The sequence below is a fragment of the Pseudophryne corroboree genome, chromosome 4 (assembly GCF_028390025.1).
Source record: "Pseudophryne corroboree isolate aPseCor3 chromosome 4, aPseCor3.hap2, whole genome shotgun sequence".
Taxonomy (NCBI): Eukaryota; Metazoa; Chordata; class Amphibia; order Anura; family Myobatrachidae; genus Pseudophryne; species Pseudophryne corroboree.
Window position 1 is genome coordinate 104,790,697 of NC_086447.1, and position 12,431 is coordinate 104,803,127.

Genomic DNA, 12,431 nt, shown 5'->3' on the forward strand with positions numbered 1-12,431 from the left:
CGGGGGAGTGGCTGGCCGAACGCAGGGCATGTTTGTGACGTCAAACCAGGGACTAAACGTACTGAGCTGATCGCAATCTAGGAGTAGGTCTGGAGCTACTCAGAAACTGCAAGAAAATATTTATTAGCAGTTCTGCTAATCTTTCGTTCGCAATTCTGCTAAGCTAAGATACACTCCCAGAGGGCGGCGGCCTAGCGTGTGCAATGCTGCTAAAAGCAGCTAGCGAGCGAACAACTCGGAATGACCCCCATTGTACACAATGACAGCCTATGTTTCTCACATTGCTTACATAACATAGCGTAGTACTTCTTGGTCCATGTGACGGAACGTTTAGTTCCTGGTTTGACGTCACAAACACGCCCTGCGTTCGGCCAGCCACTCCCCCGTTTCCCCAGCCACTCCCGCGTTTTCGGCTGGCACGCCTGCGTTTTTTAGCACACTCCCGGAAAACGCTCAGTTACCACCCAGAAACGCCCCTTTCCTGTCAATCACTCATCTGATCAGCAGTGCGACTGAAAAGCGCCGCAGGATCCACAGCAAATCTACTAAGTTTTTAGTTAAATAACTAAGCGCATGCGCCCTGCGTACCATGCGCATTTAATCGCAGCATAGCGAAAATCGGCAACGAGCAAACAACTCTGAATGACCCCCAATATGTAATAATCTGAGAGGTACATGGGTACACCATGTCACTCTGTATGGGATCGGCAGTAGTGTACAGCACTGTGTATGATTGGCAATCCGAGACCGTCATATTACATAACATTTATGCGCTGTGTCTTGAAGCAGAATATTAGCTATAATAAATCACCGGGTTGTTTCTCCTGCCCGGTAGGTGCTACTTTATTACGTAATATTCTGAAATAGTGGCAGCCTTTTAGAAGTGAGACTTTATACCCTACATCCTTGTGTAGAATGTAAACAGCAATATGTACATTCTTTGGCCTAGTACCACTGTAACAAATGTGCCCATTCATTGCTCCATGGTAAACAGAGCCAAATGCTGAGCGTTTGTCCATTTTATCCTCCGCCTGTAACATTCCTCCTTTAGCATGGAGATGCCAGCTCCAGGAGCTGCTCCCTAGGCAGGGGGAAATAGGCCTTTGTACCCCTGCGGAATGCAAACAGATCACCGTTTGTTTTTCCTCCAGCAGATGCTAAGGATCAATTCATTTCTCAGGTTATAAACACTGTAAATCAGGTGTGACCCTCGCCGAGGAAACTCTTTAGCGGCCCACTGTCATTGCTTTTCTATTTATATTAAATGAGGAGCTAAATATGTATTAAGTTTTGTATATATACTGCCCGACGAGGAGGCACTTACTGTAGTGAAGGGCACAATGGGGGTATTTTGACCGCATACTGTTTGCAACGGCCATAATGCTTTTCAAGGATGCACATACAGTACGCTGAATGGTGAATACTGCCCCTTTATTCGTAGGCTTGTGGATTGCTGGATTTATGAACATTGCCGTAAAACACTTTAAACTGCTGCCAATTATCACAAACAAACCACTTACCTAACTGACCACAGGTTCCTTCCTTCACTGAATGCCGCTTGTCGCAGATCCAAATTCTTAAAGATAATTTTTATCACTGGTTATATGGTGTCAATGGGGGGGGGGGGGGGGGGGGGGGAATCAAGGCACCTGTAAGTTATTATAACCCTTTATATTATTTTAAATATTTTAACACACAAACAGGTGTATAAGAGGGTTCAGTATGATTTCCCGGCGGCCGGGACGCCGGCCGTCAGTATACCGACAGCAGCATCCCAACCGCCAGTGTTGCTGGCATTGGGTTGAGCGCAAAGAGTCCCCTTGCGGGCTCGGTGGCTCGCACACTCACCACAGGTTCTATTCCCACTGTATGAGTGTGGTGGACACCCACGAGTGGGAATAGTCCAACTGCCGGGATTCCAGCGTCTGTATCCAAACTGCTGGGATCCCGACAGCCGGCAAATTAAACATATACTGTAAAAGAGTCTCTAATCTGATTTCTGTTAATAAAATAGCAGCATGCGCTTTTATTCCAGTAGTTATTTGCTTCTGCTACAGACGTGTCCTCATATATCACTGCTGTAGTCGCGCCAAACACTGCACTGAGCGTCTTTTAGGTGTCATTTTTGTAGAATATGCATCTTAGTCCCAAGGTGATGTGACTAGGACGCACAGGGAAACTGTGATGATTGACTTGATACAGTATATGACACTTGTATATCTGTTGCGACTGAGCCTCTGAATCTGCATACAAAGTGCTACAATGTAGCAGCTGCAGCTTTTTTCTAATACTAGTTCTGTACTGCGTCATATACAGACTCAGTCACACACAATCTACAAGTGTCATATATCACATTAATCAGCACAGTCTCCTTGTGCGTCCTAGTCTCTTCGTGTTGCAAAGACATTTTTGGCAAAAAGACGCACAACGTTAGCAGAGTTGCACGGGAAATGGCGGCTCACTCGCACTAGGCATCTTGCTCTGCATGGCGTAGTGAGGCTGGATGTATGAGTACACATCTGTATTTAATGGATATCTGTATAATAACCTGGTATCCATCCCGTCCCCTACATGCATGCGCAGTGGGTGCCAGGATCACGCCGCCCCTCTAACGGCCCCCACTGCAGCGCCATAGTACAGAACATAAATACTTTCTGATATCCATAATACAAGTGTTGTGATTTCAGGTGTTTTTAGGACTGTGCACTTTAATGACCCAGAATCCCCCTTTACCTATAATCTATAACAAAAAGCCCCAGTGATTTCACTATCAGCCAGTGACCATGGATGCTTCCGCTATAGGCAGCCAGCCTGTTACTGTTCCTGTGATTCTCCTTCTGCAGTACCCTTGTTTGTCACCATGACCAAAGCACACGTAGTAGCAGCATCCAAGGAAACCCTCTATGTCTGGCAGTACCGGGTGGCAAAGAAGCTGACTGCAATGGAGATAAATCAGTTGCTGCGGACTAGAAAGGAGGGCAGAGAACGGTAATCATTTGTGACATTGAGCTGCATGGAGAACTGCAAGAAGTCAATAGCAAAGTTTATGGATAGTATATTCCCTGCCGCTTGTGTATTGCAGGATGTTTCATGTTGATGAAGCGTCGTCCGGAGCTGGGGAGGGGCTGCTGGATTACAGTAAAGTGGTGGCAGTAAGTGAATTTGATATTTAATGATACAAGAGCTTGAAAACCCCCAAAGCAACCAATCATAATGCGCAGATTTATCACATGCTCTCCGATGCCAGTAACACCTCCTTCTCCAGGTAACTTGCCATTGTGCTGTATATCAGTGACAGGGAGACATTGGCCCTCATTCTGAGTTGTTCGCTCGCTAGCTTCTTTTGGCAGCAGTGCAAACGCTAAGCCGCCGCCCTCTGGGAGTGTATCTTAGCTTAGCAGAAGTGCGAACGAAAGGATCGCAGTGCTGCTACAAAAAAAGATTGTGCAGTTTCAGAGCAGCTCCAGACCTACTCCTAGCTAGCAATCGCTTCAGACTGTTTAGTTCCTGTTTTGACTTCACGAACACGCCCTGCGTTCGGCCAGCCACGCCTGCGTTTCCCCAGGCACGCCTGCGTTTGTATCTGACACGCCTGCGTTTTTCCACACACTCCCAGAAAACGGTCAGTTACCTCCCAGAAACGCCCACTTCCTGTCAATCACTCTGCGGCCAGCAGTGCGACTGAAAAGCGTCGCTAGACCTTGTGTGAAACTACTTCGGCTGTTGTGAAAGTACGTTGCGCGTGCACATTGCGCCTCTTACACATGCGCAGAAGTGACTTTTTTTTGCCTAAACGATGCGCTGCGAACGAAAACAGCTAACGAACAACTCGGAATGACCACCATTGTGCTATCCATTATAACAAGCATTACTAGAATTGAGTATCGAAAGGAAAGTCAGAGACAACAATCTATCCCAAAAAGTCCATGAGCCCCAACCTCCTGAAGTATAAAACAGAAAGTGCCAGTCTTCTGCGTACGTGCATAAGTCAGATGTTGCTGGAATTATGGAGCAGGCAGCCAGCAGGACTAGCAGAAGGTAAGTAATACAATAGGGGGCACACTGCATCCGTTAGATATGCTACTGCCTATGTATGAAGAGACAGAAGTATAATAACTAGACTGCAGCCATTCCTTTTTATTTTTACAACTAAATATTGGCCTGTACACAGTTATCCCCTACACCACTGGAAATCCTCCCTTGCCAGGCTGGACCAAACTCCACACAGTTAGGCTTATGGTGGGAATTGAACCCATGCTCTCTATTCTGCGAGGCACTAATTCTAACCATTACACCTCAGTCCTCTGTGACCTTTGATTCTCTTCAATAGCTTTAGTATCTTGTGTGTAAATGTTGTGTTTCCATTTCAGGCAACAAGAGATCCCATCTGCTGCATAACAGCATCTGATAAAGTCCTGATTGTGGTACGTGTTCATGAGTTTCTCTTACAGCGGTCCTATCACACACCTATGTAGGAAGTAGGCACCTAATTGTGTGATACAATGTACAGTTCCTGCTTTGCGCGTCTGGCGTACAATGGGCTGCCTCTGGGGTTAGAATAATGTATGCCAAACAACCTCTGATTTGTCCTTGTTCCTTGCATTCTTCCAATGATCAACTTATATGATCTAGGGCAGGAGAAGTGGTGGTGCCACAACCTATATTGGACACCTAAATACCTGCCATCTATTTAATTAATTAAACCAGCTTTTCCATCATTACATTTTTTTAAGGAACGCCAGTTACTCTCACATATCTTCTAGAGCATAGGTTCTCAAACTCGGTCCTCAGGACCCCACACAGTGCATGTTTTGCAGGTAACCCAGCATGTGCACAGATGTATTAATTACTCACTAACACATTTTAAAAGGTCCACAGGTGGAGCTAATTATTTAATTTGTGATTCTGTGAGGAGACCTGCAAAACATGCACCGTGTGGGGTCCTGAGGACCGAGTTTGAGAACCTATGTTCTAGAGCATAGGTCTGCAAACTCGGTTCTCATTACCCCACACAGTGCATGTGCTGCAGGTAACCCAGCAGGTGCACAGGTGTATTAATTACTCACTGGCACATTTTAAAAGGTCCGCAGGTTGGAGTTAATTATTTCACTTGCGATACTGTGAGGAGACCTGCAAAACATGCACTGAAGACCGAGTTTGCAGACCTATGTTCTAGAGCAGTGGTTCTCAAACTCGGTCCTCAGGACCCCACACAGTGCATGTTTTGCAGGTAACCCAGTAAGTGCACAGGTGTATTAATTACTCACTGACACGTTTTAAAAGGTCCACAGGTGGAGCTAATTATGTTACTTGTGATTCTGTGAGGAGACCTGCAAAACATGCACCGTGTGGGGTCCTGAGGACCGAGTTTGAGAACCTGTGTTCTAGAGAGACTGGAGATAACACGTGTTTTCCAGATTATCACAACCAACAGTTTATAACGCTGAGTGCCTCTCCAGACATTCTCATGATGGACTTGAGGCATTTATTTGTAAGACTATTTTATAGTATATTCTTTCAATAGGCACGCGAGTCTGGGACGGTACAGAGATACAGCTTACCAAACGTGGTGTTAGTGCAGGAGTATGGGCTGAGCTGCCGTGCCCATCACATGAGTATGAACTGCAATTCCAGGTGGGTATGCTATGTTTGCCCAGCAGGCTGTCACCTCTCCCATAGTACCAGCATTAACACAGTAATACCAGCTACATATACAGGGTGGCCATAATTACACTTCCCTCTATTCAGAGCTGTCTGTAGCTCCATCTGACAATCACAATGTCACCACATTCAGTAGGGAGGCTTATTAGGACATGGGAAGCAGGATTCAGCGGAGAAAAATGTTTTAGTGCAAAAAGTAACTGGTAGGAGGACAATGGCGCTGTACAATGGGAAAATGGTCAGACAAATGTTTTATTGTGGTGTTATCATTAATATAACACAATAAAGGTAATCGTTCGCTACAGTTTTGTCTTGTTATTCCTTTGTACATGTTCACGATGTTCTCACATTGTACACCGCCATATAGCTGCTATTGGTGACTTTCTGCACTAAATGTTTGTTTAGGGGGATGCGTTCTGCATCCTGGTGGTCTATACTGACACCAATCAGGAGACCAGCGCCGGAACACCGACACCTGACATCCATAAGGGAAGTATCGGGGTACGGATTAGTGTTAGGGCCTGGAGGGGGAGGTGAGGGTTAGGCACTACGGGAAGTTGGAGTTAGGTACTAGGGGGGTGGTTAGCCGAAGCCACCACCCCCGGAGGGTTAGCCGAAGCCGCCACCCCCGGAGGGTTAGCCGAAGCCGCCACCCCCGGAGGGTTAGCCGAAGCCGCCACCCCCGGAGGGTTAGCCGAAGCCACCACCCCCCGGAGGGATGGGTTAGCCGTAGCTGCCACCCCTGGAGGGTTAGCCATAGCTGCCACCCCCCGGAGGGTTAGCCATAGCTGCCAACCCCCGGAGGGTTAGCCATAGCTGCCAACCAACCCCCGGAGGGTTAGCCATAGCTGCCAACCAACCCCCGGAGGGTTAGCCATAGCTGCCAACCAACCCCCGGAGGGTTAGCCATAGCTGCCAACCAACCCCCGGAGGGTTAGCCATAGCTGCCAACCCCCTGAGGGTTAGCCATAGCTGCCAACCCCCGGAGGGTTAGCCATAGCTGCCAACCCCGGAGGGTTAGCCATAGCTGCCAACCCCGGAGGATTAGCCATAGCTGCCAACCTCCGGAGGGTTAGCCATAGCTGCCAACCCCGGAGGGTTAGCCATAGCTGCCAACCCCGGAGGATTAGCCATAGCTGCCAACCCCCGGAGGGTTAGCCATAGCTGCCAACCCCGGAGGGTTAGCCATAGCTGCCAACCCCGGAGGATTAGCCATAGCCGTCACCCCCGGAGGGTTAGGGTAGGGGAGGGTTAAAATACTTTCCCCGACCGGTGTCGGGATTTTCGGTGTTGGGATGCTGCTGTCTGTCATGTGACTGCCGGCATCCCAACCGCCAGTATTATGTACCAAACCCCGTACTGTCTTACCCTGCTGAACGCAGTTCACTTCAAAGACGCTAAGAAATATGCAGCATCTTTGGCCGAGCAAGACAATAAGAAGCCTAGTTACAGACCTATTTTAGGCGTTAGATGTATTCATTTTGAGGGGTAGCAGAGCATATTTAGGCCCAATGGGGCCCTTAGAATAATTAACATAACCAATGTTAACATGTCAGTAAACCTTGTTATTGTGACCTCTTAATAAGAACTGGCTAATCAATGTTTTACAAGCCTGCTGGGTGATCCCAGATGATAAGTGTATGATATGAGTATGCACTGTGCCTTCTCCAGCCGCCTGGCTATCATAGATATCTCTGGAGTAGTCACATTCCTGGATCTGGAAGCCCGGCACACGGATGACGCAGGCCAGCAAATAGTCAGTGAGCAGCTGAAGTTTGAGCGCAAGGATGTTTGGGACATGAAGTGGGCCAATGACAACCCGGACTTGCTTGCATTGATGGAGAAGACTAGGATGTACGTGTTCAGGAACATGGATCCAGAGGTAAATATTTGCACAAACCGATAATGAATGGCCACTAAAAACAGCTAATGAGATATTCTGTATTACATTTTACATAGCGCATGTAGCCATCTGCAGCGGTGTAACCAGAACTTTATGGGCCCCAGAGCAATGTATTGAGGGGCCCCTTACCCAATACTTCTTGTGAGACCTCTCTCCACAGCATTTATTCATTTTATGCCCCATAGTAGTGCCCTAGTTCATTTTCTGAATCATTGTAGTGCCCTAGTTAATATGATGTCACATTGGAGGGGTGCCAGTACACTTTATGCCACACAGTACCCCCAATTCACATTATGACATACAGTGTCCCCAGTTCAAATTATGCCATTTTACAGTGCCCCAGTTCTTATTATGCCACACTATAGTGCCTCCATTTCATATCATGCCTCATTACAGTGCCTCCTTACCATTATAACCTCCACTACACACACCTCTCACTGAAAATGTATTTTCAAACTGGGCAATTCAGGCAATGTATCAAACCCACTTACTTAGAAGGCAAATCTGGGAAATAGGTAAGCAACTTTATAACCTGGGTCCAGTTCCCCCTTAGTTTCTCTGACGTCCTAGTGGATGCTGGGAACTCCGTAAGGACCATGGGGATTAGCGGCTCCGCAGGAGACTGGGCACAAAAGTAAAAGCTTTAGGACTACCTGGTGTGCACTGGCTCCTCCCCCTATGACCCTCCTCCAAGCCTCAGTTAGATTTTTGTGCCCGGCCGAGAAGGGTGCACACTAGGGGCTCTCCTGAGCTTCTTTGTGAAAAGTTTAGTTTTAGGTTTTTTATTTTCAGTGAGACCTGCTGGCAACAGGCTCACTGCATCCGCAGATGGCAGATACAGACGCCGACACGGATACTGACTCCAGTGTCGACGATTAAGAGACGAATGTGACTTCCAGTAGGGCCACACGTTACATGATTGAGGCTATGGAAAATGTTTTTACACATTTCTGATAATACCAGTACCACTAAAAAGGGTATTATGTTGGGTGAGAAAAAACTGCCTGTAGTTTTTCCTGCATCTGAGGAATTAAATGAAGTGTGTGATGATGCGTGGGTTTCCCCCCGATAAAAACTGTTAATTCCTAAAAAGTTATTAGCATCATACCCCTTCCCGCCAGAGGATAGGGCACGTTGGGAAACACCCCTTAGGGTGAATAAAGCGCTCACACGCTTGTCTAAACAGGTGGCACTACCGTCCCCGGAATACGGCCGCCCTTAAGGAACCTGCTGACAGAAAGCAGTAAAATATCCAAAAATGTATATACACTCACACGGGTGTGATACTGCGACCAGCAATCGCCTCAGCCTGGATGTGCAGTGCTGGGGTGGCTTGGTCGGATTCCCTGACTGACAATATTGATACCCTAGATAGGGACAGTATATTACTAACTATAGAGCATTTAAAAGATGCATTTCTATATATGCGTGATGCACAGAGGGATATTTGCCGACTGGCATCAAGAGTAAGTGCGCTGTCCATTTCTGCCAGAAGAGGGTTATGGACAAGACAGTGGTCAGGTGATGCTGATTCCAAAAGGCATATTGAAGTATCGCCTTATAAAAGGGAGGAGTTATTTGGGGTAGGTCTGACAGACCTGGTGGCCACGGCAACGGCTGGAAAATCCACATTTTTACCCCAGGTAGCTTCTCAACCTAAGAAGACGCCGTATTATCAGGCGCAGTCCTTTCGGCCCCATAAGGGCAAGCGGGCAAAAGGCTCCTCATTTCTGCCCCGTGGCAGAGGGAGAGGAAAAAGGCTGCAGCAAACAGCCAGTTCCCAGGAACAGAAGCCCTCTCCCGCCTCCGCAAAGTCCTCAGCATGACGCTGGGGCTTTACAAGCGGTCTCAGGCACGGTGGGGGCCCGTCTCAAGAAATTCGAGACGTCTCCCCAGCAGGTGATAATCAAGGTACCCCTCCTGCAACGGGGAAAGGGGTACTATTCCACACTATTTGTGGTACCGAAGCCGGACAGCTCGGTGAGACCAATTTTAAATCTAAAATCCTTGAACACTTACATACAAAGGTTCAAATTCAAGATGGAGTCACTCAGAGCAGTGATTGCAAACCTGGAAGAAGGGGACTATATGGTCTCTCTGGACATCAAAGATGCTTACCTACATGTCCCAATTCACCCTTCTCACCAAGGGTACCTCAGGTTTGTGGTACAGAACTGTCACTATCAGTTTCAGACGCTGCCGTTTGGATTGTCCACGGCACCCCGGGCCTTTACCAAGGTAATGGCCGAAATGATGATACTCCTTCGAAAGAAGGGAGTTTTAGTTATCCCTTACTTGGACGATCTCCTGATAAGGGCAAGATCCAGGGAACAGTTGGAAGTCGGGGTAGCACTATCTCAGATAGTGCTGCGGCAGCACGGTTGGATTCTCAATATTCCAAAATCGCAGCTGATCCCGTCGACACGCCTTCTATTCCTAGGGATGATCCTGGACACAGTCCAGAAAAAGGTGTTTTCTCCCGGAGGAGAAAGCCAGGGAGTTATCCGAACTAAGATTCTAGTTAACCTCTTGCGCTATTAAATTAAAGGTAACATGACTTGAGAACACTTTAATTAATGATTGAAATAGATTTAATATCCGTAAAATAAATTATAAACAATAAACATAAAAATAAATAGTTATGTATGCGCATACACATAAAAAGATAAATACTATACTTTACTAATTAAGCATAAGAGGTGGATCATATAATTGATTGTGACCATATATGACTAATCAATATTCATACGTTGACAGTGTCCTTTATTTGGTATTTTCAACATGAAGCAGTCCCATTAGTTATGCTCATAGAAATGAGATTAGGTGTGTACCAAGTAGGTAAATCGAACCACTATATCAGTTGTAAATGGTCCTTTTATACATGGAGAAATCTCCAAACAGCACGGAGAAGATAAATGTCACCTGGGGTTTGGTGCACAGCAAGCACCTATGTAGAACTCCCGGTTATATTGGAAGACATTCATAAAGAAAAAATAAAAATAAAAATAAAGATAAAAATAAAAATAAAAATATAAATTAAGATATAATAATAAAAATTAGACAATATGTGTTGAGCTTGTTTTAAAATAAGTAGAGTGGTTAGTCTGTATTAGAGTAAAAAAATAAAAAAATAAAAAAAAAACACCTCTGTTTCATCATATAAATGTAAACTTATAGAATATGGGTATAAGAATGCTCCCTTAAATTTGGGGTCATAGAAGCATTATCATCTGTATTATTAAAAACGAAGAAATTTATTTAGAAGTAAAACAGTCTGGAGGTAGATTATCAGTTTACCATAGTTAGACTAACTAGTTTAATTAGTTCGAGGTCCGGACGAAATAAGACTTAATGTGATGTGATAAGATTGCCCCATATTTTATGTGTATATATTTTTTGGTGTGCAGGCAAATATAATATATGCATTTTTATAGTGTACGCAATAAAGATTGTATTTGACTAAAGGATGAAACATTGACAGATGGAATAGTTGCTTGAGATTCTCCATATAGTTGTATTGTTTACCATCTCTATATATGCATACAAAAATGTAACATTCTATCAAGTAGCTACATAGCCTGGAGGTAGAGTCTTGGTTTACTATAGCTAGAGTACCCAGTTCGATTCCCGAATGACTTATATACATATATTTTTATTATTTTTTATTTTTTGTTATTATTTTTTTTTTTTTTTTTTTTTCTTGTTTATATATATTCTCTTTTTTATATATTTTATTATTACCATGATTATGATGAATTATTGAACAAAAATAGGATATTTTACTATGCTTAGAGATAATATTTATGTGATTGTATATTGATTATTATCCTGCTATTTCTGAAAGATGTGTTTATAGACAGACGGGCAGATGAAAGGTTAATGTGAATCTTTTAATTAAAGAACAGGTGAGCTAAGAGGTGGATCAGGAGGTGGATCTTAGACAGGTGTTACTATTTTAGGTGGATGATTGCACCAATTGAATTGAGACTGCTATATATAAAAAGGGCTCTATTGTCTAAAAATCATTACTCTATGAGGAAGCTTCAATTAGAAGCGAAACGCGTCAGAGAAGGAGCCCTGTGTGACCTAACGGACGTTTGACAGTAGGTCTTATTGATATACAACACTGCCTGAGACCGATAAGCGGGAGACGGGAGGACGCGCTATATGCGGCGGCTTGAGGACGGGAGCAGAATCATCTTACCAGCGCCTGCAGTGCGCAAAGCTCCGGGAGCCGGATACAACCTCCATCCCCTAATGCGAAGTAAGGTGTGTGTGATGACCTGACACAGCAGAAGACGGAGTACACCATTCACGGACAGTGATAACCGGGAGTTCTACATAGGTGCTTGCTGTGCACCAAACCCCAGGTGACATTTATCTTCTCCGTGCTGTTTGGAGATTTCTCCATGTATAAAAGGACCATTTACAACTGATATAGTGGTTCGATTTACCTACTTGGTACACACCTAATCTCATTTCTATGAGCATAACTAATGGGACTGCTTCATGTTGAAAATACCAAATAAAGGACACTGTCAACGTATGAATATTGATTAGTCATATATGGTCACAATCAATTATATGATCCACCTCTTATGCTTAATTAGTAAAGTATAGTATTTATCTTTTTATGTGTATGCGCATACATAACTATTTATTTTTATGTTTATTGTTTATAATTTATTTTACGGATATTAAATCTATTTCAATCATTAATTAAAGTGTTCTCAAGTCATGTTACCTTTAATTTAATAGCGCAAGAGGTTAACTAGAATCTTTTTTGCTACACCTGGTTTTAATCAGGTGTGATTACGTTGGCCACTTCCACAGGCCATTTTACCTTGTTTGCGGCTATTTAAATTGT

At 44.8% G+C, this 12,431-nt stretch overlaps 1 protein-coding gene across 2 annotated transcripts in view; it reads left to right on the forward strand.

Annotated features, from left to right (window-relative positions):
* Window positions 1-12,431, forward strand: part of WDR35 (WD repeat domain 35) — a 270,202-nt gene that overhangs the window by 121,095 nt on the left and 136,676 nt on the right. For both annotated transcript variants that reach the window (XM_063915331.1, XM_063915332.1), the window contains exons 13-17: window positions 2,844-2,988; window positions 3,083-3,152; window positions 4,371-4,424; window positions 5,525-5,634; window positions 7,333-7,543. In XM_063915331.1, coding sequence (XP_063771401.1) covers window positions 2,844-2,988; window positions 3,083-3,152; window positions 4,371-4,424; window positions 5,525-5,634; window positions 7,333-7,543 — 590 coding nt within the window. The remainder of the gene's footprint in view (window positions 1-2,843; window positions 2,989-3,082; window positions 3,153-4,370; window positions 4,425-5,524; window positions 5,635-7,332; window positions 7,544-12,431) is intronic.